This window comes from Micromesistius poutassou (assembly GCF_964030765.1).
Source record: "Micromesistius poutassou genome assembly, contig: SCAFFOLD_2410, whole genome shotgun sequence".
NCBI lineage: Eukaryota > Metazoa > Chordata > Actinopteri > Gadiformes > Gadidae > Micromesistius > Micromesistius poutassou.
In genome coordinates, this window is record NW_028180369.1 from 45,483 (window position 1) to 69,149 (window position 23,667).

General features: G+C 47.7%; 3 protein-coding genes across 5 annotated transcripts; all 3 read left to right on the plus strand.

The window, feature by feature from the left end:
* Positions 1 to 992: 992 nt before the first annotated feature.
* LOC311370863 (uncharacterized protein) lies at positions 993 to 8,120 on the plus strand. 2 transcript variants are annotated; one of them, XM_084489161.1, is made up of 11 exons: positions 993 to 1,044; positions 1,432 to 1,527; positions 1,663 to 1,785; positions 2,184 to 2,238; positions 2,785 to 2,883; positions 4,126 to 4,217; positions 4,389 to 4,511; positions 5,158 to 5,383; positions 5,474 to 6,190; positions 6,661 to 6,723; positions 7,267 to 8,120. In XM_084489161.1, exons 1-11 carry the CDS (start codon positions 1,033 to 1,035, stop codon positions 7,356 to 7,358), a joined length of 1,698 nt encoding a protein of 565 aa, XP_084345287.1. In that variant the 5' UTR covers positions 993 to 1,032; the 3' UTR covers positions 7,359 to 8,120. The 2 variants fall into 2 exon arrangements, with proteins under 2 accessions (XP_084345287.1, XP_084345288.1); XM_084489162.1 differs by having other exon boundaries at positions 7,270 to 8,120.
* A 4,326-nt stretch (positions 8,121 to 12,446) lies between these two features.
* LOC311370865 (type-2 angiotensin II receptor-like) lies at positions 12,447 to 15,473 on the plus strand. 2 transcript variants are annotated; one of them, XR_014640919.1, is made up of 3 exons: positions 12,447 to 12,644; positions 13,182 to 14,699; positions 15,050 to 15,473. XR_014640919.1 is itself a non-coding variant. In XM_084489164.1 (2 exons), the coding sequence occupies exon 2, from the start codon at positions 13,246 to 13,248 to the stop codon at positions 14,521 to 14,523; it is 1,278 nt and encodes a 425-aa protein (XP_084345290.1). In that variant the 5' UTR covers positions 12,447 to 12,644; positions 13,182 to 13,245; the 3' UTR covers positions 14,524 to 14,978. The 2 variants fall into 2 exon arrangements, 1 of the variants encoding a protein (XP_084345290.1); XM_084489164.1 differs by lacking the exon at positions 15,050 to 15,473 and having other exon boundaries at positions 13,182 to 14,978.
* A 485-nt stretch (positions 15,474 to 15,958) lies between these two features.
* On the plus strand, positions 15,959 to 21,066 carry LOC311370867 (SH2 domain-containing protein 1A-like). Its single transcript, XM_084489166.1, has 3 exons — positions 15,959 to 17,277; positions 17,793 to 17,856; positions 20,694 to 21,066. The coding sequence occupies exons 1-3, from the start codon at positions 17,141 to 17,143 to the stop codon at positions 20,952 to 20,954; spliced, it is 462 nt and encodes a 153-aa protein (XP_084345292.1). The 5' UTR covers positions 15,959 to 17,140; the 3' UTR covers positions 20,955 to 21,066.
* Positions 21,067 to 23,667: the final 2,601 nt, after the last annotated feature.

Sequence of the window (23,667 nt, forward strand, 5' to 3'; positions counted from 1 at the left end):
AAACACACAACCACACACACACACACACACACACACACACACACACACACACACACACACACACACAACCACACACACACACACACACACACACACACACACACACACACACACACACACACACACACACAGAAACCCTGCAGAAGTATTACTGTATCTGTTTGCAGGCCTTCCTCTGTGTCTCATCTCTGCCGTTGGCTCTACTAGTTTGCGACCAGGCTGCTCTGTGGCGCAGGTGTCATACTGTAGATTTAGTGTGAGTTATGATTTGTACACAGGCTGTGTTATTCCTCCCAGACCGTCGTGTGCGTGTAGACTTGCAGAAAAAAGAAGGACAAGAGAGAAATGAAGGGGGAAAAAAAGCAAGTCAGAAAGGGAGAATCCACTGTGTTCTTAAGGGGTGTACACCTCACCGTACATTGCACAGGTGTGTAAGATGTAAGTTGCACTGCAACATTAAAAAAGGACATATTGCTCTTTTTCAAGGATTATATTAGCTTACTGTTATTCTGTACATTAAACTGATTAAAGAAGATATTAAAAAAAGAAAGAAAATTACATTTATTCTTCCTAAAGTAGCCTTTTTTGGTTTCATATATATGAATATATATTACAAAAAAAATACAGATTGTAAACTTAAGTTGTTAAACTTTGACTTCAATAAACTCAATTCTCTGCACTATGAGCAATGTTTCATTGATGGTGTGTACGTTTCTTAAATCAAGTGAATGTGTCTACACAAAATGATGCTATCATACGTATATAACCTAAAAATACATGATCATTTAATACACATTATACATTATAATCGATATACATATTTGTGTCTTATCAACCTATGGTCATCAATATACCTTTACTAACAACCTTTTTATAACCCACGTTATTAGTCAATTAAGGGTGCTATTTGAATACGTTGTGGCATTTACCATGTCGCTATCTGACCTATAGGGGGCAGTAATTGACCATGCTTTTCAGTAGAGAACATTTTGTACACCGCGTCAAACCAGAAGAAAAGAGGGGAACGCTGTCATGGCGGCCAAGGTGAATATATCACATTTTTACTGCAACGTTTTGTTTCCAAGCGATTACAACAATTGATCGTGTGATCTGCACTATTGCGACAATAGGTCGTATTACCGTGAGGCCGCTGCCACTGTCACGTCCCTACGGGGCTTCGTAGCCTGCAGGAGGGCCTTGCTGACCCGCACACCTACTGTTCATTTCTGACCACAGTGCAGCCACTTTCATATCATATCACCTACAATACATAAATGTTGCGCTCTCCTTACGAATAGCATACTATAACGATCAGTGTGGCGCTGATTCTTTGCTTTATTGCACTACTTTCAATTTCGCGACAGTTGTTGACGTGATAAGAGTAGACAGTATAAGATGAGTTGACGAACTAAACTTGAGTGTCTTCTGCAGGTGGTCATGGTGGCTGTCCCGACAGTGCTGGGCCTGGCCTCCCTCCGTGTGTACCGCGTCAGCGAACCTCCTGCGGACGGACTGGTCTCTCGGGAGGTATGATCATGTTATTAATCAGTATATACGATGATCTACTGTTTACCTGTGCCCCCCCGCCCCCCGCCGCTTACTTGCCATGGATGTTTTACTACTTTCCCCCCGATTAATAAGAGTCTATTCCTGTCTCTACAGTTGCCGATCTATACCCCATTGCCTTCAACGCAGTACAGGTTTGTTGAAGCTGAACCAGGTGTGCTTGAGAGTGGGTTGACCAACGTGAGACAGGGTCTGCTGCCTGTCGTCCACTCTGCCCAGGTAACGCCTCCCCTTCACCACTCCCAGACCAGTAGTGTGATGTTTTGCTACTTCTTTATACTTACTCAAAAACAACAGACAGGATGTTGTAATGTGTGCCGCTAACATGACTTTTCCAACAACAAATGTCATATCTGGCATGTGGTCACAGAGCACACCATCCCACGCGGTGTCATTCCCCTACACCTATCTGATGTGTGCATACAAATCTGCAAGTTCCACAGCCAGAAAGTAGGTTAGATGTGGTTTCATTGCTGCAGCTTGGAGATTGAATTTCGTTCTGTGACGGATGGAAACTATTCCCACAAGCGGCGGCCGTTGCGTGCTTCTCTTTTGTTCTCTGAGAGTTGTTACTTTTGGTGGCTTATTGTCAGTTTTTTTTCTCTCATCTTTTGTAGGTTTTCTGTGTTTCTGTGAAGACCAGAAGCATTCAGGCGTACCAGGCAGCAGGAGGTGAAGATTCACTACTTACAAAGGCTGAGATTCTAGTTTTTCAGTTATGACGTTAAGTGTCTTCTTTGTGCAGTTATGCTTCAGTAGTCTGTTGCTTAAGGAATGTAACAAATAGGATCTGGGTTACACAGAAGTAATATTGCAAACACCAGCATTTACAAGGCAAATCAACGGGGTTTCATAGAGAACGTTGGTACATCACACACACACTTTTTTATGTCTTTATATATACTTAAATATAAGTCAGTTATTACAGCAGACCCAAGTAAAAACTGGTGGCATGGGTAGTTTAAGCATGAAACTACACATTTCATCATTACTTGTACCATTACCTAAACAATGGTTGACCATCATTTTTTTTACTGGTTCCTAACTAAAGCTTCTTTCCAATCTGTACAAGCATCAGTCAAACACAATTGTCCTGAACATACTCGTATAGGCCTTCATATATTTTTGTGCTGAAAGACAATTTGACTGCAAATAAACTGGTATGACTTCAAATATGCATCAGTAGCATTAGGCTGAACTTGACTTGTGCTCCCCCAGATGTCTACCATTACCTCCGGGACCCTCCGCCAGGCTTCCTTCCCAGACTAGGAACCATCACCACAGTGGGCATGCTGGGAATGGTCCTGGCCCGCAAAGGTAGCACCACACACACCTAGCCTCAGCTCTAGAAGTTGCTGAATAAACAAATTCAATCCATCGGTTTAATATAATTTGGTTTTTATTATTTAGAATCACAGTATGTACTATTACACTCTTTTTGGGAGCGTTTTTCAATAGGAATAGTTTGGGATCTGAATAGGTTTGCAAAAGCTGTTCCCTTAGTTGCAAAATAACTTCCCAGCTTGGCCCATACTATATTGGGGCTGAATATAGGAGTTCGGATATTGAACCCCCATTTGGAACATATGTCCAAAGACGTGTTCAAAAAGAGAATAAAGTAACAGTTGTAGTAGTAATTTTGAAACAAGGTTGTTGCTTAATAATCACAATTTTAAACCTTATCTCATGTTGAAGCGTCATCACGTTGCTCAGCCTGGTCTCAATAACAACATTGTGGCTGTAGGGTACATACAGATGACAACCCAGTGGAAATCCAAAGGACATTTTAAGTGGGTATTGAAACAAGTCTGAGCAAGTCCTTCGCACAGAGTGCCGCAGTTTGCAAGAAAAGGCAGTTTGCAATTTCTTGCAATTTCTTTTCCGAAACTGAACTTGCATGGCTGCAGATTAGACACATTTGAATATATTTTAATATTTTGGTATCTCATGATTGGATGATCTCATGATTTGGTATCTCATGATTCTTGCATTCACAATTCGGTTCAAAATCAATTGTTGATTTAAAAATAATTCAGAAATCGATTCTAGGTGCAGTGTATAGGTTTGCTAATTTTCGGATCTACTCCAGTCCGCTGTGTGCAAAGAGAAGACGTGTGGCAAATGATAGCAAGAAAGCAGACAAAAGTGTGTATAATATTAGGAAGTCCTTATATTTGAAATCTTTTTTTTTAACGTGATTGCAGTTATGTAAACACACAGGCACAAAGGCAATCCTAAAACAAAAAGGGGAAAAAAAGATTTTTAGAAGCTGTGAATCGATTCAGAATTATAGAAGATATGAATCACGACTCCTATCCCCCTGACCGCGTTCACATAGCACCAAGAAACATACACACGCTATACCAGATGACCCCATGGTGGTTTTAAAGACCTGCACCGTACTTGACATCCTCCGTGCTCCGCCGCTGCAGCGATCCGCCCCTGGCTCTAACGTTGACGAGCTGCTCTCTCTATGCCTCACCTCCTCTCACCCCACTCATCCTCCTCCTCCTCCTCCTCCTCCTCCTCCTCCTCCCGTGCTCCCTCTCTCCGCTGCAGGCTCTCGTTTCAAGAGGTTAGCGGTGCCCATGGGCATGATGGGCGCCGGGGCGGCCGTGTGCTACCCGGCCCAAACCGTGGCCATGCTCAAGGTAAGCTGACGCCGGCGGCCAAATCCTGCACCCCCCCCCCCCTCCCTCCCCGACTCATCGATATTCCAGTCTGCGGTTCCCGCGTTCCGTTCCCTCCCCATCCATCGCTCTCTCTCTCTCTCTCTCTCTCTCTCTCTCTCTCCCCATCCACCCCCCCCCCCCCCGCCCCAGGTGAGCAGCAGGAAGGTGTACGCTGCGGGCCAGTGGAGCAGCGCGTCCGTCTCCTCCCTGTTCGCCTCCAAGCCCAAGGAGGCTGTCACCGACACCCTGGTGGCCTCGGTGCCAGCGCCACAGGCAAGCCTAAAGAGAAGGGCCTTGTGCCTGCGGGGTGGCAGTGGGAGCGCCGTGTGTTGGTCACTGCCGTGATGAAGCGGTCGGGAGTTGAATGCTGCATTAACAAAAAAAATCCTGAAGTTATTTTATTGCTATAGTGATGGCAAAAGTAGATAAATGTTTGGTTAAACTGTATGTATCAAATTCTATTTATATTAGACTTGGTATGCAATGACTGTCCAAATTAGGCCTGGGAGATATGGCTGAAAGACATATCACGATATAACTTCGATATCGATAACTATTGATCATTTTAATAAGATAAAAAGACTAGGAATTACCATGCTGGATTTAAACCCTTCTGTTTAACACTTAATACGACCTTCCACTTTTCTTCATTGATAAATACTCCAATGTCAATACAACGATGAAAAACACTCAAATATTGTAAATAAGTATGGAACCGTGTTTGTGTGACAAACCCAGCTAGGGTCTGCTAGATTCGGTGGTCCAGTCTCTTATCGATATATATATTGAACATGTTTTATATTGATATTGATCAAAAGTCTATCACGATACAATAGTCCAAATGCAACAGTTTTAAAGATAATAAGTCATGATGAATCGTTGTCCCAAACGTAACAACTTTCCCTTTCTCTACCGACAGTCGGACGCGGCGCCGGCCCTGGGCGCTCCGGTGGCAGAGGACCCCCCCGTCCCCGACACTTCCTCCTCCGTCTCTGACGGCTCGCCCCCACCCGCCGCGGACAGCGCCCCCACGCCCGACGCCACGTCGGCGGAGCCCGTGCCCGAACCCGTGTCCCCTGTGGAGGAGGAGGCCCCGCCCACCACCCCCCCCCCTGCTGAGGCCCCTCAGGAGCCCCCCCCTGCAGGTAGTCAAGACTACGACCGTAGTGTGTGTGTGTGTGTGTGTGTGTGTGTGTACAAATGATGGAACTGGTGTGTTTTGCTCCTATTTCCAGATGCAGGAGCAGAGTCTGTTTGTGAAGAACCCATCGTTCTAGAGCAACCAGCTCTTCTAGAGGAGCCTGTGGCTGTGCAAGAAGAAACTATCGCTGTACAAGAACCGGCTGTTCTAGAAGAACCCATCGCAGTAGAAGAACCCATCGCTGTAGAAGAACCTGCAGTCCTACAGGACCCTGCTGTTCTAGAGGAACCCATCAGTTCAGAAGAACCGGCTGTTCTAGAAGAACCCATCGCTGTAGAAGAACCCATCGCTGTAGAAGAACCCATCGTTGTAGAAGAACCCATCGCTGTAGAAGAACCCATCGCTGTAGAAGAACCCACTGTTGTAGAAGAACCTGCAGTCCTACAGGAACCTGCTGTTCTAGAGGAACCCATCAGTTCAGAAGAACCGGCTGTTCTAGAAGAACCCATCGTTCTAGAGCAACCAGCTCTTCTAGAGGAGCCTGTGGCTGTGCAAGAAGAAACTATCGCTGTACAAGAACCGGCTGTTCTAGAAGAACCCATCATTCTACAAGAACCCATCGCTGTAGAAGAACTGGCTGTTCTAGAAGCACCCATCGTTCTAGAGGAGCCTGCTGTTCTAGAAGCACCCATCGTTCTAGAGGAGCCTGCTGTTCTAGAAGCACCCATCGTTCTAGAGGAGCCTGCTGTTCTAGAAGCACCCATCGTTCTAGAGGAGCCTGCTGTTTCGGAGATGGTGAAGGACGCTGCAGGTACTTAATGCTGCTCCTTCCCTGTTGACTTGCTTCACTTGGTAGACATGCTGATGAGTCCTAATGTTGTTCATGCCCCTGCTTGTGGTAGTCCTGTTTTGGTCATTGGTTTAGAGTCGATTCATTAAATACACAAATGACATTTGTCTTCTTATTTGTTTAAGAATTGTATCCCTCCATTCATAATGTTCACATAAAGCAAGCTTGCTTTCAATCGCTGCTTAGTTCCGCATTCGTCAATGCTTGGATTTCAAGTATACGAGTATATATTATCAAACTGTAAATCGAATCCTTTCTTATTCACCATCGTTGTTTTGTTCGAGAGTTGAAAGTATCTTTCGCGAGACTAAATGTGTAGCCTTGGCCACGCCGTCACTCCCTGTTAAGCTTCACTACAGAACCCTCCCTCTGATACTCTGACGGCCTCTCCACTCACCTCTGCTTGTTGTTCCTCCACGTTCCTCCTCCAGAGACACCCGCAGACTCAGCGCCTGAGGCAGAGCCCACCGCCAGCCCTGAGACCCCCCCCACAGGTACAGCACACACACACACACACACACAGACACACGGACACACACCCCACATGTACAACACACATACTTGCAAGCACACACACTCATGCACACACACACACACCCACACCCCTACAGGTACAACTCACACACACACGCACACGCACCACACATACTTACACACACACACACACACACACACACCCCACAGGTACAACACACATACTTGCACGCACACACAGACACGCACACACACACCCCTACAGGTACAACACACACACGCACACGCACATACACACCCCACTGGTACTACAGACCTGCTTCAAAGTTCACCACAACTTTAGGTTTCTCTGCCAACCACCATTCTTGGGCCATGCGTTTCCTGTGGTTCTTGGTTTCTTTCTTTGTTTTTCTCTTTCTTTCTCCTCTCACGAGACAGAGCTAGTTGTGTTAAGATGACGGTAATGGTAACGACTGCTGGTGCATTACTACTAGAATCCATGCAATGTACTTTGTCTTGCTATTATTTTCCCCATAGTTTGACGCATTTCTTCTCTTGGCCAGCAGGGGGCTCTGGTTTCAAGGCAAACCCCGCTCTGATGGACTTCGGCCAGTCCAGCCCAGAGGACGAAGACCTGTACAGCACTCGTACCTGAGCCCACAGTGTATGCACACACACACACACACATGCACACAAAGTATTCCTCAGTACTGCACTGTACTAGCAGAGTACAGCGATAGTATACATATATAGTATTATACTGTATTATCAGAGGATAACTGTAGTATACTGTACCGTCAGAGTAATGCTCTGTAGTATAGTGTACTATACCTCCGTTTGAGGCCGTACTATCAGACTAAAGCTATGTACAGTAAACTAACGGGGCATACCTCACCATACAAAGTACTGCAGCAGTGCCATCTCGAAGGGGATTCATTCAGACTCGACGTGTGTATTTGATGAACTCTTCATCCCTCCACAGATTCAATCTGTGGCGAACGGCAGGGACACCTATTTACTGGGGTTGTCATTACTTCTAAAGATCAATGCAAATCTTTTGTAACCAAAAAAAACAGCGAAAAAGTCAAATTGCGTTCCAGGGTGTGCATTGATTGTGTGAATTGCATAGATACACACATAAAAAAGAGGGGTGCTTACACAAGTAAAGATAGACGCACACAATCAAAGTTTCTTCATTTTTTGTGATTGTTTTTGTTTTCATCCATGGTACAGCTGGAACACTTTCAAATACTTTGTGCTTTAAATGGTGATTCAACCCGTTTTGTTTTGCTCACTTGCACTGCCACCCTGCGACACATGGTGGCACTGTTGAGTCTAGGATAGTTTCATCCAAAATCGCGGATGTTCTCAGATGATCATATTGAGGTTGCCAGAATAAAGGATATTTTTCATTATGTCTGCAGTGTTTGGCTTTGCTTCATGTGAAATGTCATTACGCTGGTCTTCAGTGACTATTCTGTCCCAAATTACTTTAGATGATTGAATTATGGAACTCCGGAGTGATCACGACATTAAACATTAAATTATTGTTTGGCAATCTATTTCTTTTGGCTTAGGAAATGGGATGTTTTCATCCCGATAAATATATGTGAATATATATATATATATATATATATACTGTTTACTACTCACTATGAATATAATCTATAATATACTATTAATTGGCGGTGGTTGTGTTTATATAGAATATAGTGATAATCCCAGTGCATTCACTGGGATTTCTGCTTATTTTCAACATCCTTTTATAGCCAGTCATGGAAAGTTAAGCGGAGCAATATCGTGTGGTCCCCAGACACTTGTGAGTGAAAGCCTTTTTGGGTACCACATGCTTTCAGTTATCTGCGCTACACAAACATCCAGCCCAGGGACCTTTTATATCTGTATCCATCTTCACAGTCTCTCTGCTGCCCCACAGGGGAATCAGCCCGGACCTCATAAACCCTGCTTGAGGGAGACCAGCTATATGACCCCTGGGACACTGTGTGTGTGTGTGTGTGTGTGTGTGTGTGTGTGTGTGTGTGTGTGTGTGTGTGTGTGTGTGGGGGGGTCAACTGTAAAAAAAAAAGTTCAGTTGCAGCTAAAGAAAGATGCAGTACAGGCTTCCTGTTCTGTAGCAACAGAAGCACATGGACCCATGTGGGATTCAGGCTTTTTCTTCTGGCAAAAAAAAAAGTTTTGCTTTTGGAAGATTCAATTGAAGAATCCAATCGACGATTTAGCAGTTATTGTTTAAACAGAAACACTCCCTTTTGTCCCATGGGTGGAAGCCCCCAAAAAAATACAGAATAAGAACAAAGCAAAAAGCTTAAACACTAACATAATGGAACGTCTTGCGTGCGTCATAAGCGGAGAGTACAAGGCGTTCTCCGGGGAGCTGTATAAGCACTATGTAAAAGGTACTCTCCGCCTCTCACACGTTGTCTCGCCGTCGCAGCGTCTTGCATCTCTCGTATTTGTCACAGAACAGTGGCAGAGGTTCTTTACTCCTGAGGCAGAATGTGGGCAGATAGGAGGCTGTTGGCTTACACCAGAACCCAACCCTCTTCCCTGTTGATGAGTTCGTGGCCTCTTGGACACAAGCCTGAGCCTGCTGTATAGCCTGCTGCTAGTTGTGTTGGACTGGTGTTTGTCCAACACCGTTGTTGTGTGGGTGCTGAGCTGCTAATGCTCCTACCACTGCCAGACCACGCATTGAGAATGTTGGGCTGTAAAAAAAACAAAAAAAAAACAGGACCGAACCATCCCCGTGAACTTTGACCCCTGCCCCCGCCCCCCCCCCCCGACCTGAATTTTCCACTGAGAAACAAGTTTTCTTGCGAGGAGTGTTGGTATAGTGGCCATCTTCCCAGAATCCACCTAAATGTCCGGACCATCTAATAAACACAGCAAATCAACACCAACTCTTATGTAAGCACGTCCAGGCTCTGCATACAGGATATACAGTATATGTATACATACATGCTGTATAGTGTGTGTGTGTGTGTGTGTGTGGGTGTGCTCCATCGTCACAGCAGTGTCATTCGTTCTCCATTTCCCTGTTCCCATGCATTTAGATGTGATGAATTTGGGGTCGGCTAGTTCTCGCCCTGGATTTGATTTGTAATGTGACAAAACAAAGATTCTAATGTCGCTGTGTATGTTTAATCTGAAAAATGGGCTTCCTCTAAGGATTCTTTTTTTTTTGTTTGTTATTGTTTCATTCTGTGTGTTAATTGCTTGCGTAATGCGTACGTATTTAGTTTTAAGTCAAAACAATTTTCCCCATTATAATACCATGTACGATACTAAGACTACGTTTAGCAACCCAATATATTCTCTTGCTCTTTAAATATGTGTCAATGTACCAGTGAGATCAAGTGAAACTAGACTTTTATCCTCCTCCCTCTGCCCGAAGACTGTTCATCAGATGGCCGCTCCGAAGAACGCCTTTGAAATGATCCTAAACAAACAAACAGTTAAGCAATTTGTGTTCAGCCAGGGAGAAAGTAAACACTCAGTCTCACCGTCCACGCTGCGGTCAGGTTTTACAGCATGGACAATCCCTTTCGCTTACCACATGCATTGTTCTTAATCTGCAGGGCTCCATTATTGATCCTGTGCAAAAAGTCTGATTATCCTTCTGAAGTGATAGAGGACAGAGGAATACGGGACAAACAAACACAAGAAGAATCCAGAAGAGAAAGTGTCTGAGAGCAGGGAAGACAGAAACAAAGGACGAAAGAAAGAAAGATAAAGCTCTTTGCTTTATTGCAAGAATGTGGGAGTTTGGTATTAAGTTCATTTGTGGTCTTCCATTTTAGTTTTTTCTTGGCTAACAACATGAGCCCCTAAATGTTCTGGATCGTTGCACTGTCATAATTAATCTCCCGGACAGGGCTGTGTGTGTGTGTGTGTGTGTGTGTGTGTGTGTGTGTGTGTGCGCGTGTGTGCGTATGTGCTTGTCTGTGTGCATGCGTGTGTGAGTGAGTGTGTGTGTGTGCGTGTCTGAGTGTGTGTGTGTGTGTGCGTGTCTGTGTGAGTGAGTGTGACAGTGATTGTGTGTGTGTGTGTGTGTGTGTGTGTGTTTCCATCTGTGTGAGTGCGTCCACATGGTATTTCTGTACAACTGTGCATGCCCGGCATGCCAATGTAGAAACACAATTGCAGAGCACTTGCCTAGTTTACATAGCATGAATAATGACAGATTTATCCGTGTTTTGTAACTCTTAAGAAACATTCCTTGGCTCCTGGATTTAGCCCAAGGAGTCGTAACTATAATTCACCAATAGAAGGGGCTGACAGTTTGATACGAATCCCTCAGCTCAGCCTGGTAAGTGGAGCAATGACATGTGTCGCTAACTAGCTTCCTTGTGTACACCAGCCACTGAACGATCTAATGACTTAATCTGCTCTTCATCAATCATCCCCTCTACCGGCATTCCCGTGGCAATTAAACGCCGTCCTGATAGCTACTCGACGGGCCAGAAGGACGGCGTTGAGAACAAACGCCACGCGTCGCAGAGGCGCTAAATGCGGACATATTTCGAATGCAGCGACCACATGCACTGGTGCACCGACGTGGGTTTGGGGCTTTAAGTGTGTGCATGTGTGTGTGTGTGTGTGTGTGTGTGTGTGTTTGTATAGGTGCACCAACATGCGCTCATGTACACACACACACACACACACACACACCGCATTATTGATCAAAGCGGGTCGTGATGTAATCACTCTCAGGGCCGTGTGCATCTCGTTTATTATCTCCTAGCGGAAGCTTTAATGAAAAACTACTGGAGGGAAACTCCTCTCCCACCTCTCTCATCTGCCTTCACCCTTCTCCTCTCTCTCTCTCTCTCATCTTCTAGTTGACTCCCTGCAGTATCTCCTACCCCTCATTTATTTTCCTCTCTCCCTCCCTCTATTTCTCTCTCTCCCTCCCTCTCTCCCTCTCCCCCTCTCTCTCCCTCTTATTTTCCTCTTTCGCTCTCTCTCTTTCTCTCTCTCTCTCTCTCTCTCTCTCTCTCTCTCTCTCTACCTCCCCCACCCTCTCTCCCAGAGACTCTGGTTCAACTTCCGTCAGGCCAGAGTAAATATTTCCCATGGCTTATCTGTCCATTTGTGGCAAAACAAAATATGACACATTCATAACAAATTGGTGTACGCTAATTAACATAACGGTCCCTCGGGTCATCTGCCACAACTGTGACATACTGGGTCTCAGGCCACCCTGTGCAGTGTGTGTGTGTGTGTGTGTGTGTGTGTGTGTGTGTGTGTGTGTGTGTGCGCGTCATATGTAGCAGTCATATCTCTGCTGGTGCTAAAGATCCCATCTTGTTGCCCATCTTGAATCAATTTAGGTTTGGCAGATGCTTTAGATGGTTCTGGGAAAAATGAGTTGGTGTGTGTGAGAGAGAGAAATAGAAATAGAGAGAGCGCGAGAGAGAGAGAAAGAGTGAGTGAGTGAGAGAGAGAGAGAGAGATAGAGTGTAGAGAGTATATCAGTGTGTCTTTGTGTATTAGTTTGTGTGAGAGAGAGAGAGTATGTTTATGTACATATCGGCGGAGTGGCCTTCTCTCTCTCTGTGCTGCTTGGCACGGGTCCAGGTACAGTCCAGCCTCCCCTTTCACAGCCATGCGAACAATGACGTGTAAGCAACTTTCCTGTTGTGCAACCCCAACCAGGACACTCCAGGGGCCTATAAGACCCCCCGACCTCATCTGCCTTCGCAGTGCCTTCCCAGTTCCCCAGTTGTGCCTCTCTCACACACAGCCGGAGCCCAGAGGACAGGGGGACAGGGGGCCACTGAATGGGCCTGTCATGCTAATCTTACCTTGAGGACCGCTAAACCATAAACACCATCAAGGAATGGACTTTTTCATAGCAGACCTTTAAAAAAAATAAAGAAAAAAGGACGTCCCGGACAGGGAGTTGGAACACCAAAAGGTAATAAAGTTAGATTTTTTTTATTGTTGGTGGATAAAAAGTGTAGTGTGTTTTATTTTATTGCTGTTGTTTTTATGGTATTGCTAAAAATATACTGACCTACTACTTGTATATATCAAGTTATTATTCATTCAATGCTGATATTCAAACCATAATGTTGTCTATTTGAGGATAAATGGTCAGTTTGGTCGTAAATTGTGATAATTCAGAGTGTCTTAAATGATTCATTTTAAAGTTAAATACCGAATTATAATTAAAAATGGTCTTTCTTGTATCAGCGACCATGAATCATTACCCGACGCTGTTCACTTGATGACTCCCCCCCCCCATTATTTGGGCCCAGACATCATCCCCTGTAATCTAATCACTACAAAAGCTCATTTACATGTATTTGACGTACCCGGGGAAAGCTTTTAATTAGATTTCCCCACAAAGTAGAGACTAAGCCATGACCAAGTTGAACAACGCTGTGAGCTCTTTTTTGGCAGCAATTGAGGACCTCCAATATTGTCCCGTGTTCCCCCCCCAACTCCGCAGATCAAAGACAAACAGATCAAAGACCAACGCAGCCTCCACCACGCACTCCACACCTCCCCCCCCGATGGAGAGTCTCCTGAACACCACCGTCCCCTTGTCCCCCACCGACCTCCTCAACGCCTCCTCCTCCTCCTCCCTCTGCCCCGGCTGGACCCCCCTGCCGCAGTCCACCCTCATCCCGGCCGTCTACGGCGTCATCTGCCTGGTGGGCATTGTGGGGAACGCGCTGGCCGTCTACGTGCTGGCCCAGGACGGCGGCGGCGGGCGCCAGACGGTCGCCAACACCTTCATGCTGAACCTGTGCGTCTCCGACCTGCTCCTGCTGCTGTCGCTGCCGCTCTGGGCCGTCTCCTACGCCCGGGGCTTCCACTGGCCCTTCGGACGCTTCGCCTGCAAGCTCTGCGGCGGCATCCTCCACCTCAACATCTACGCCTCCATCTTCTTCATCGTGTGCATGAGCATGGACCGCTACCTGGCCATCGTGCACCCCCTGCGCTCCCAGAGCTGCCGGAACCCCCGCCGGGCCCGGGTCACCTGCGGGCTGGTGTGGGGGGTGGCCTGGCTGTGCACCACGCCCGCGCTGGTGCTGCGGGACACCAGCTACTACGAGGGCCTCGGCGTGGAGGTCTGCGCCGTCTTCTACCCCCACGAGAACTGGTACCTGGGCCTGGCCTGGATGAAGATCGCCCTGGCCTTCCTGCTGCCGCTGGTGGTCCTCTCCTCCTGCTACTGCGTCATCGGCCGCCATCTGCTGGCCGGGGCGGCGGCGAGGAAGAGGGGCGCGGCGAGGCTGGGGCCCCCCCCGGGAGCCGCCGGCGCCCAGCAGAGCCACGGTAAATCGGAGCGACCCCCCACCCTCACCGGCCCCTCGGTGAGCACAGACCGTGGTGGGACACACGCGGCGGCGGCGGGGCAGTCCCGCCGGGGCCGGTCCCTGGAGGGGCGGGGGCTGGAGAGGGTGCTGTGGACGGTGGCGGCGGTGGTCCTGGCCTTCTTCCTCTGCTGGTTCCCCTTCCACTGCCTGACGCTGCTGGAGCTGCTGCGGAGCCACGGCGTGCTGCGGGGCTGCCTGCTGGACTGGGCCGTCGGCAACCTCACGGGGCTCAGCCTGTGCCTGGGCTTCTCCAACTCGGCCGTCAACCCCGTGCTCTACTGCTTCATCGGGAACCACTTCCGCGGCCGGCTGGGGGCCCTGTGCAAGGGGCTGTGTGCGTGCCTGAGCCCCCGCGGGGAGCAGGGCGACCAGAAGAGGGGGTCCTTCAGCACCCGGCTCAGCTCCTTCTCACGGAAACTCAGTGACCTCAAGGACCTGGCCCTGGTCGAGGCGCCGGGAATACACTAAGGGATAGGGTTTTGTTTTTTTCAAGCTCCATCTACACCCCCTTCTCTCCCCCCCCCCCCCCTCCCTCTCCCTGCGCTCTGCCTCCGCCGCCGCGGCTCCCAGAGACACGAGAGTTTCCACAGCGCCGAGAGACTGTTGAACTGCATGAAGTGCGGTGCTTGAGTTACACTTAGCGGGTAATTAATGATTGACTGAGAGACATTCCTCTGGAACGCACAGGGGGCGAAAGGTCTCGTGTGAGATATAAGGGAAAAGGAATGTTAACTCTTACTACTTACTACGCCAGTATTTTTTATGCATCGGGTGTTTGGCTGGCATTTGTCTGAAATATATCCACGTCTTCAAGGGCAAAAGCTATCACTGCGCCGTTTATTATTTTTATTTCTTATCGTCGTTTTAGACATATCAACATGATAAATAAAGGACTCATATTTTCTCTACCAAACGTTGATTTATTTATTGTCAGTGGTTGATTACGTTGGCTGTGCGTCATTGTGCCTAATCAATGTTTATCTTGTACCCCCAGACAAACCCGCAGCTGGGCCCAGGCCGGCATGCATTCCACACCTGTGAATGTGAGAGTTCACGGATTATTACCCAGACAGATGGACCAGAGTGGGGGGGAGGTGGGGGCGACGTCACACGCACACGCACACACCAACCGCATTATCATGCATTCCGCACGTATCAATTCCGCTTAAAACAATCTCTGGCGTTCTGACATATTTATGAAGACACGCAGTCTCCGGTTCACTTTCTGTTTGTTGACATTCTGTTCTGATCTGCGAGTCTCCAGCGAATCGATGAGTTATCGCGCTCGGTTATCTGTGTCTTGTATGGATTGGACACATTCTGCATTGACCCTGGCCTGTCTTGTCTGTGGACCGGGAGGCAATGAGGCAGATCGTGGCAACTCTCAGCAGTGCTGGTACGACCATCATGCCAGTTGGTTGGGTGCATTCTTACAGTTTGGATTAAATCGCTGCAAATTATGATTTTTTTTAATTCCATTTTATCGATAATACACATTCGGTTTTTTCCATTTACATTAAAGACGATTTTGAATAGGAATTGGGATTAAAACAGGACTAATAAAACATGCCACTGGAGGGCGCCATTGTGCTGCCGACGCATGGCTGCCATTGGCCGCGTTTGAAGATACAGCCCCAAGGTCCCTGTGCTCATGATCTGTCTGAGCCACGGGAGAAAAGGCTGAGACACAGACAGATGACTCATGTACAATTCTGAATGTATAAAAACCCGCTCCCAAATCAATTTGACAAAAAAAAAAAAGGAATATTGTGTGATTTTACATCAGTACAACCGCAGGGCTGACCTCGCGCTTCTCGACTACTGCACGTTACAGTAGTCAGGGATTATGTTAACAAGTACGACTGGTTCCGTTTGCCTGAACAAATATAGGCCTAACGCCATGTCGACTGAGGAGCTTCCAGATCTTTAATAATAAAATACTGCACGGCGCACAAATAAAAGAAAACTAAGCCATAGGTTGGACTTTGAACGACTCCGTCATCGGTCGTTTCACTGAGTGGCTAATCAATCAATTAATCAGTTCCCTTAAATAGGCCCGCTTCTTCGGCTGTTGTCTCTATTTGCATGCCACAATCTATATATCCATTCGAACACAAATTGGACACATGTGAAGAGTTGCTTTACTCGTCTGTTTAGAATCCCCACTTAACCGTCGTTCACAAGGCGCAGGAACAGGTGTGGGTGTCTTAGCCACATGTTCATTATGAGAGCGATCGGTGAGTTGCGGCAGGGAATACGTGTTTCCAGCCTGTGTTGTCCTCGCTGGCAACGTGAGTAGGAGGCAGGGGGCCGTTCATAGGACTATATATAGATAGCCTAACAAAGAACATACATTTAACGAAATAAGTGACAATTTAACTTGAATCCTTTAGTTCTTAAAGGCCAATGAGACGCTGGACTTAACAACGTATCAGTTACAACCGTGAAGCGTAGATCTTAAAGGCCAATGACGAGACGCTCGACGACGCGTCAGTTACAATGCTAATTTTTTTTCTAATAACCAGCTGTCAAAGTCGGGGTCATTTCCTGTGTACCAGCAGCCACCATTTCCTTATGCAAAAAAAAAAAGTGTGAGAGCGACAAAAAAGAGAAAGAGCGGGAGAGAGAGAGTGAGCGAGAGATGACACCACGCACACATAATAAGAGGCAGTCGGAGTGAGAGTAAGCGTTCACAGCGGGTCGTGTCAGTTCAGCGGCTACAGGTGGGGGCAGGCGTTGCCGGCGGTCGGTGCGGCGCTCCAACACGTTGGCGTCGCCAGCTCTCGCACTTCTAGAGAGTTAGGAAGGAAGTGTCAGAACATCGAGTCAACGGCGCCGACGGCGGCAAACCTTTTTGAGGAGCTTTACCTCGCCAAGTTGACCCCTGACCTCGACCTCACCTGGACACACACACACACACACAGCGGCAACCCAGAGAAAGGGACTGGGCCTCCGGGAGAACGTAAAGGGTTGAAGAGAGCGAGAGAGACAACAGAAGGAGGAGAGCGAGAGAGAGAGAGGGGGAAGCCTTGGTGGAGCACAAGGTGGAAGGGACTTTAAAGGGAGGGCCCACAGCAGCGAGGTGATGGAGGAGCTGTCGGTTTACCACAGGGCCATCGGCAAGGAGGAAGGCGAGCGACGGCTGGCCCAGGACGGACGCGACGGCTGTTACCTCATCCGCAACAGCGAGACCATGCCCGGGGTCTACTGTCTGTGCGTGCTGTGAGTACCACGCACGCGCACACACACACACACACACACACACACACACACACACACACACACACACACACACACACACACACACACACACACACACACACACACACACATGCAAAAGGCACGCAGGTACAGGTGCACGCACACACCCATGCACACAGATACAAGAGCATGTGGCGGCGGCACACGCACACACACACACACACACACACACACACACGGACGCAATATCTGTCTCCAGTGGTGCAATGGTGGCACAAGTGCTCTGCGGCTGTAGTGCAAATTCAGCAGATCTTTCAATTCTATTAGGCTGTTACCGTCGTCCCAACAGGCCCCGCAGTCCCACATGCAGTCTGATTTGCTGGGATTTTTTATTTATTTATTTGTTTTTGACACACACGGCTAATCTTTTTTGCATACTTGTTTTGTTTCAGCTGGGGGAGGGGGGGGATTGTGCAGATAAAGCATAAATAAAACCGAATAACGTCAATAACTTTCTTTTTTGTGACGGCCCATAGGTGCCAGGGCTTCGTCTACACGTACAGACTGAGGCTGGATGTGGGCGGCTCATGGACAGCAGATGTAAGACTCCACTTCTCTTTTTTCTCAGTGTGTCTCTCTCGTGCTCTCTCTCTCTCTCTCTCTCTCTCTCTCTCTGCCTTTCTGAGTCTTCTTCCGACCTTGTTCTCATTATGCTATGAACTAAAATCGATCCTTTCGGTGTGTGTGTGTGCCTGTGGTCTTCAGAAATGTCACGAAGGGTAAACCAACATATTAGGCGTCCACTCTTAGAAAAAGTAAATGGACTGCGTTTATACAGTGCTTTCATCCAAAAGCGCTGCACAATAATTGCCTAACATTCACCCATTCATGCGCACGTTCACACACGGACGGCGGAGTCAGCCGTGGTGCTAAGGTGACAGCCGGCTCGTGGGGAGCAGTTACGCCTCACTCAGGGGCTCCTCCGCTATCAAACCAGCAATCTTACAGTCACCAGCCTTCCTGCTCCGCTTCCTGAGCTACTGCCGCCCAGAAAGGTCTAAACCCATGACGCTAGAGGCCTAACGCCTACCTGTTCCTAATAAGCTTCATCTTATGACATCTTATGAGATGCATGACTCAATGCGAAATGTCTAATAGGAGGCCAATGGAACGTGTGATCAAAGGAGTGAGCTGAGAGACAGAGCTAATAGAGACGTCATGTAAACATGTGACAATTGAGTGAGATAGTGTTGTAAAAAACTTTTCTGCACACATATATGCTCACATGTGCACACACACACACACACACACATATGCACGCATATATGCACGCATGTGTACACACACACCACACACACATATTAATGCACATACATACGCAGACACACACACACACACACACACACACACACACACACACACACACACACACACACACACACACACACACACACACACACACACACACACATACATCACACACATATGCATGCACACACATACGCGCACACGCGCGCACACACACACACACACACACACACACACACACACACACACACACACACACACACACACACACACACACACACACACACTTTACACCTTTACTGACAGCATCAATATAATGGAGAAGGAGAGAGAGCTAAGTTATGAATGACTATTACCAAAAGCTCAATAAAAGCTTGTGTTATTTTCCTATCAGTCCTTTTAATGAAATCGTGGAAGCAGAGATGGAAGTCCTGTAGGCTGTGATTGGCTGGTGGAGAGAAAGACTATCTAAAACACATTGCCATGAGGAGCAGTGATTGAATTTACATTTCAAATATTTTACGTAACGCCATAAAATAGATTGCTTTTAGATATTCACTATTCAAAATACCTGACGTCTTCAGGAAAGGTTGAAAGAAAATACATTATTATATTTCCCCCTTCACAGATGATCCAAGTCCTTAGTTGACAAAATGGTAATACTTTTTACCGTTTTTTTTTTTTTACACTTTATTGTTTTGTAATGGATTGATTCGATTTAGAAGTTTCCGATTTTTATATTTTTTACACGGTACGATTAGGTCTGTTCCCACTTTATCCGTGATACGGTTAGGATAAAAAAAAACTGCGTACAACTGCAAAGATCAATGCTGGAGAAAAAACAATATTGATGAATCCTGTTGATAGACGTTTCCGTGTCCGCTTACGCAAGGATCACACCAGGGGGGGAACGATGTCTGGAAGGTTTCTAAAACCATCTCTGCTGCGCCATCAATTCATGTCATTTAACTACATTGGTCCAAAAGTGCAGACTTGTTTGGAAAATATCCAATTTCTTTTTTCACCATTGTGATCAAATTCTCGAAAGATAACGCAGAAACATATTTTAACATTATGAATATATATATATATATATATATATATATATATAAACCTGTGAACGAGTATTGAAGTTATGCTTCTCTGATCCACTGTTTCAATTTGAACACCAAAACAAACCTCAAAGCAGATCTATTTCTCGGAAGAGCTTTAGAACAGATCTACCCTCTGACTTTGTAGACGATGAGGCCATCATATTGAATGCTTATTCTCGGATCGACTGATGTGATCGAGAGATCCTGAAATGCATATCCCTGTATCTCTGGTGGGCCAGTATCTCTGCTTGGTTCCAGTAAAGGCAGCTCCATGCAGAACATTTTTCATTACCAAAGAACAGTGCTGGATGTGGAGGCTCCCTTCAGGCCCAGTACATCTGCTCTATTTTTAAATCGTCAACCCAAACTGGGCAGTGCACATGCAAAGCTAGGGTCTCTGAAAAGGGAACTTGGCTTACATGGGTGTCGGAAAAGTGAACTTGACTTAATGAATGAATGTGAATGAATGTCAATAACGCTAGCCCTGGTGGCATTTGTTACGCACCCCTAAATGTCACGTAAATAAAAATGGCAGCAGCATGGAACGAGATATCCTCAGGATCCTTATAGAATCTGATGTTTGTGATGAGGTGAATCTGTTTGAGTTAAGGACACATTCCAGCAACAGAGAGAAGGGGGGAGGAGAAAGAAAGAGAGAGAGATGGAGATAGATGGAGCGAAACCCACAGCGATGAAGAACGACAGTGGTGAGGTGAGAGGTAGGGAGAGGAGGATAGAGAGGGAGGGATGGTGAGATGAAGAGGTGGAAGAGTAGAAGAAATGGAGGAATAGGAAGAGGGAGAGAAAGAGAGAGAGAGGGGGGAGGGGGGAGGGAACGGCTGGGGGAGGGGGGAGAGGATGGGAGAGAGATGGATGGATGGAGAGAAAGATATACAGGGCAATACGAGAGAGGGAGAGGGAGAGAGAGAGAAAGAGAATCCCCATCCCTCCTTCAGGGGTTTGATGTAGCGATGGGCGATCGAGCGTCTGATGACTTTCCCCCCCACCCCCCACCCCCTCTCCTTTTTCCTTCAGACCGCTGATGGTGTGGAAAAACGGCATTTCCGGAATATCGCAAACATGATAGCGGCCTTACAGAAACCCGACCAAGGGATTGCGATACCGCTGTATTTCCCCATCACCCCCGATCGCTGGTCACTGGCACAGAGGATCCGGACCATGGTCACCGAGACGCGCTCAAAGACGGGTGTGGCGGCTGCATACAGCGAGCCCAATCCCCCCCAGGACAAACAGCGATACGGCAAGATCAAGATATATTGTACCAAGAAAAAATAAAAAGCACGTGGAGCTTCTCTTGTCGGTGGTTTGGGGAAGTAGATTGTAAATGTGAAATGTTAATATTGTTAATAGTGCGTTGGCTGGATTTTATTTCTTTACTTTGTTTGGCTTACAAATATCAACAATATCCTGGTGTTTCTTTTTGGAATAAATGAAAAAAAAAAAAAAACGTGTTTGTTGAACGTCTGTAGTTATTTCCCCTGGGTGTGTGGCTAAGATAAATAGCCAATGATTACTAATGGGCCAATAGCGCCTATCTGTGGTTTAAATGGGAAAGATGAAAGTTGTACGACATTAATATTCATTACCACACACGTAAGTAAGCAAGTGATATTATGCTATTTTTCTCCACACAATTCAGGAACGTAGATGGCCTAGGAGAAGCGCATCGGATGAGATAATCGACTTAAATAAGGTGGGAAACAAACGCGCAACTCTATACCTCCACTATGACGGCTTACCAAAATTCAATTTGACATATTGAAATACTGATTTCCCATGGAAGGAAAGGACAGACTTTCATAAAATAGAAAATAATGCATCATTCCCCTTCTTGTGATTGACATGTGGACAGAGGAGAGAGACTAGAGAGAGAGACAGAGCGAGACGAGACAGACAGAGAGAGTGAGAGTGAGAGAAGGTGTGGGAGGGAGGTGGGAGTAGATTGCATCCATTCAGCTGAGATATTTATTTTCCCGGGGACGTTGCGGCTGTCTCCTAGCAACCGGTTCCCTCCATCTCATTCACCGGAGCGGGGCTGCCGCTGTCGCCTCTGTCGCCGCCGCCGCAGACATTAGCTTGAACAACATCTAGCGGAGCATATGGCTTAGCAGGCGAGCTGCTGGCTGGCATCCTAAGGTATTCTGTCATCACCTGCTCCCAGTTAAAACTCTCACTCTGTCGTTCACAGCGCTGAGCGAGGCAACACAAACATTTAATGATGGGCAGATGGCCCGGGTGTGTGTGTGTGTGTGTGTGTACTGTTTGTGTGTGATTGTGTGTGTGTACTGTTCGTGTCTGATTGTGTGTGTGTGTGTGTGTGTGTGTGTGTACGTACTGTTTGTGTGTCATTGTGTGTGTGTACTGTTCGTGTCTGATTGTGTGTGTGTGTGTGTGTGTGTACTGTTCGTGTGTGATTGTGATTGTGTGTGTGTGTGCTGTTTGTGTGTGATTGTGTGTGTGTACTGTTCGTGTCTGATTGTGTGTGTGTGTGTGTGTGATTGTGTGTGTGTACGTACTGTTCGTGTGTGATTGTGTGTGTGTGTGTGTGTGTGTACTGTTCGTGTGTGATTGTGATTGTGTGTGTGTGTGCTGTTTGTGTATGATTGTGTGTGTGTGTGCTGTTTGTGTGTGATTGTGTGTGTGTGTGTGTGTGTGTGTGCTGTTCGTGTGTGATCGTGTGTGTGTGATTGTGTGTGTGTGTGTGCTGTTTGTGTGTGATTGTGTGTGTGTGTGTGTGTGTGTGTGAGAGGACGAGGGGGGAATTCAACACACATTTCATTTCAAACTTTTGTTCATTTTTCGGTTTCTTTTTTGTTGATCTTTTTTTGGACGGTGGCTCGGCGCCGGGTCGGAGGGTGGATGTGCTCGCTGGTTGTGATTGGCTCCCGGCTAATGACAGCGGGAGAGAGGTTCCTGCTCGGGGTCACGGGGTGGAGGAGGAAGGCTGCGTCTGACTTCTAGGGTCCTGCCCCCCCTCTGCCCCCACCACCGGGTCGCTCGGCCTCAACTGTCATATTCTCCTATTCCTCTCAACCCCCCTGCTTCTTCCTCTTCACTCTCCTTCCCTCCCCTCCCTCTCCCTCACCCTCCCTCACCCTCGCCCCCTCTCCCTTGCTCCCTTGCTCGACTCTCTCTTTTCCTCAGCATCGCTCCCTCTCCCTTACTCCCTCTCCTCACCCTCCCTCCGTCTCCCTCTCCTCCCCCTCTCCTCCCATCCCTCTCCTCCCCTCCCTCTCCTCCCCTCCCTCTCCTCTCCTCCCTCTCCTCTCCTCCCCCTCCTCTCCTCCCCTCCCTCTCCTCTCCTCCCCTCCCTCACTCTCCCCTCTCCTCCCATCCCTCTCCTCCCCTCCCTCTCCTCTCCTCCCCTCCCTCTCCTCCCCTCCTCCCATCCCTCTCCTCTCCTCCCTCTCCTCCCTCACCCTCTCCTCCCCTCCCTCTCCTCCCTCTTCTCTCCTCCCCTCCCTCTCCTCCCCTCCCTCCCTCACTCTCCCCTCCCTCTCCTCTCCTCCCCTCCCTCCCTCTCCTCCCTTCTCCTCCCCTCCCTCTCCTCTCCTCCCCTCCCCTCCCTCTCCTCCCCTCCCTCACTCTCCCCTCCCTCTCCTCTCCTCTCCTCCCTCTCCTCTCCTCCCTCTCCTCCCCTCCCCTCCCTCTCCTCCCCTCCCCTCCCCTCCCTCTCCTCCCCTCCCTCTCCCTCTCCCCTGCATTATGTTCTGACAGGAACACACAGAGCTGAGGGAGGCTTTCAGGCATGCATCGTTCACCTCTCGCCCCGGCCGCCCAGGGGATGACGATGGCACATATTTGGGGTTTGAACAAATGTCCCCTCCAGAGAGAGAAACAACAAGACCAGAGACGAAAAACAACCACCACGATGACAACAACAACATGAACAACGACCAAACGCGCCGAGATGGAAAGGAGACAAACGCGTAGGACGTGAGAAAGGGAAGCAGACGAGGCGGCTGATGGAGAAGGAGAGAAGGATGGA